We start from the raw sequence: 1933 nt of genomic DNA, 5'->3' as shown, positions 1-1933 counted from the left end.
TGGGTCGGGGAAGCTACAACGCTTCCCCCACCAGAGCCCGAACAATGCGGGGCGCCGGGCCCCTGCGGAAGCCCAGCTTTGCAGTGGGCTCACCAGTACCACTCTTCACCCCCCCCCAACACCCCAACTTATCCCAGGGGGTCCCGACGCCGCGGGAGAGTCCCTCCGGGCCGGGTCCAGACCTGTCAGTCCTCCCCGAGTAGACATGGCCTTCAGGGGCGGCCGCCGCGTGCTCCCCGCGCCGTTACGTGGCCAAACTTGTCCGCGCCGAGTTGTCACTGTCCCTGGAGGGGGGTCGCTGGGCGCCGACTCCCAACCGCTACGAAAGCCCCGACTCGGACGCGTGCAGCACGAGGTGAGGCGAGTTTCCAAGGCCCCGGCCGGCAGCCCGAGCACAGCACCCCGGGGCGGGCCGGGCAGGGCCGGGCGGGGGGCGGCGTTCGGCCCGTATTGTTCTAACTGTCCCCGCGGGGCCGCCTGGAAGAATGCGGGGCCGCGGAAACTCCGCGCGCTCCTGCGCCTGCGCGCGGCGCCCCCTCCCCCGCGGCTTCCCCAGCGACTAACTTCTGTTTTGAGCCACTTCGCATAAATCACAACAGAAAAGCCCACGGGGCCCACGACGGAACATTCGGGGTACCCCCTCCCCCCCGCCAGGGGCTCAAAAGTTCACTTCGAGAGGGAGCGAACATTTCTGACCTTTCGTGGTGGCAGGCCTTTTTTTTTCCTTCTTCTCTCTCGTGTGTGTTTTGTTTTTAAGCCAGACTGCCGGCAAGTTTTAGTTGTACGGCTTCCAGAACGTTTCGTGGAAACAATGACAGCCTCGCTCTGCACTTACAACCAAGCCTGCTTGTCGGACGCGGGCTGCCTGCCCGCGGCCCTAACTCTCCATCCCGCCCCGCACTCTCCGTGGGAAAACCTGGAGCGGCCGGGAATGTCCCAGACCCGCTTCCCGGCGTTTCCCACCCCCGAGGGCGACCCGGGGGCCGCAGCCGCATTCCTTTTGATTGTGAAAACACCCCCAGCCCCCGAGAAGAGAGTGCCCGGGCCCAGCTGGGGCGGGGGGGAAACCCCGGAATCCAAGCCCAACTTTCAGACAAAGGCGCTCCTGGCTGCCGCCGGTCGCGACGGGAAAGCGGGGCGCGGGGGGGTACCCCTGGAGTAGGGCCCTCAGAACCCCCCGCCCCGGAGAACCCGCGAGAAGCCACGCGGCGACTCGGGAAGCGAGGGGCGTGGGCTGAGACAATGAAAGTTGGAGGCGCACAAACAAGGCGGCGAGCGTGTTTCTTGACAACGTGCCAGCAGCGTGGAGAGGCCCGTCTCCCCACCACCGCCCCTCGTGCTGTGTCTAGAAGGAGCGCGGCCACTGCCGTTTCAGCCGCGGCCTCAACAAAGGGGCCGGCGCGGTCCCAGCCGGGGAGCGCGGGGCTGGCAAGTCCCCAAAGTCACTCTCGCCCCGAGCCCGGCCGGCGCGCACGCTGCCCCGGGACACGCGCCCGCGGGGCGGCAGCCGGCGGAGCCTTACCTTTCTTGCTCTTCATCCTGGAGCTCCCCTTCCAGCGCGGGGCACCGCCGGGGTGTCGGGGGCGCGGGCAGGGAGCGGAGAGCCCGGGGGCCAGCGGCTGTCCTCCTCCCCGGAGGGCGCTCCGGGAACTTGCAGGACGAGCTGCAGCAGTGAGTGCGGCCCCGGCGCTCGGGTCGCAGGCGCCCGCTTCTTGGGCGGAATTCAAGTGACACTTGGGCTTCCTCCCGCCGGGACCTCCTGGCAGCCGGCCGGGGGCTCTCGCTTCGCCCGGCGCGCTCCCCTCCCCACGCCGCTCCTTTGTTCCCCGCTCCCGATCGGCGCACCTCGGCGCTGTCAGAGTGAGAGGCGAGGAGGGAAGGTACAGGAGGTCCTTCCTCCGCCCCCAGCCGCCCGCCCCGTCCCCCGCCCGCC

General features: G+C 69.1%; 1 protein-coding gene and 1 long non-coding RNA gene across 4 annotated transcripts in view; one reads left to right on the top strand and one right to left on the bottom strand.

Moving 5' to 3' along the window:
- TGIF1 (TGFB induced factor homeobox 1) overlaps positions 1 to 1853 on the bottom strand; it is a 7825-nt gene extending 5972 nt beyond the window's left edge. The window contains exon 1 of one of the 3 annotated variants that reach the window (XM_006089262.3): positions 1523 to 1853. In XM_006089262.3, the coding sequence (XP_006089324.1) occupies positions 1523 to 1538 (16 nt within the window). In that variant the 5' untranslated portion in view covers positions 1539 to 1853. Of the gene's footprint in view, positions 1 to 182; positions 393 to 696; positions 970 to 1522 lie in introns of those variants that run through there. The other 2 variants (XM_006089263.3, XM_006089261.3) reach the window with 2 other exon arrangements.
- The window catches only part of LOC106697257, a 5557-nt gene that overhangs the window by 685 nt on the left and 2939 nt on the right, over positions 1 to 1933 (top strand). The window lies entirely within an intron of this gene.

Source organism: Myotis lucifugus, unplaced genomic scaffold (genome assembly GCF_000147115.1).
Source record: "Myotis lucifugus unplaced genomic scaffold, Myoluc2.0 scaffold_58, whole genome shotgun sequence".
In the NCBI taxonomy this organism is placed as follows: Eukaryota; Metazoa; Chordata; class Mammalia; order Chiroptera; family Vespertilionidae; genus Myotis; species Myotis lucifugus.
Note: the sequence above shows the minus strand (reverse complement) of the source record. Positions and strands in the feature narration are given on the sequence as shown.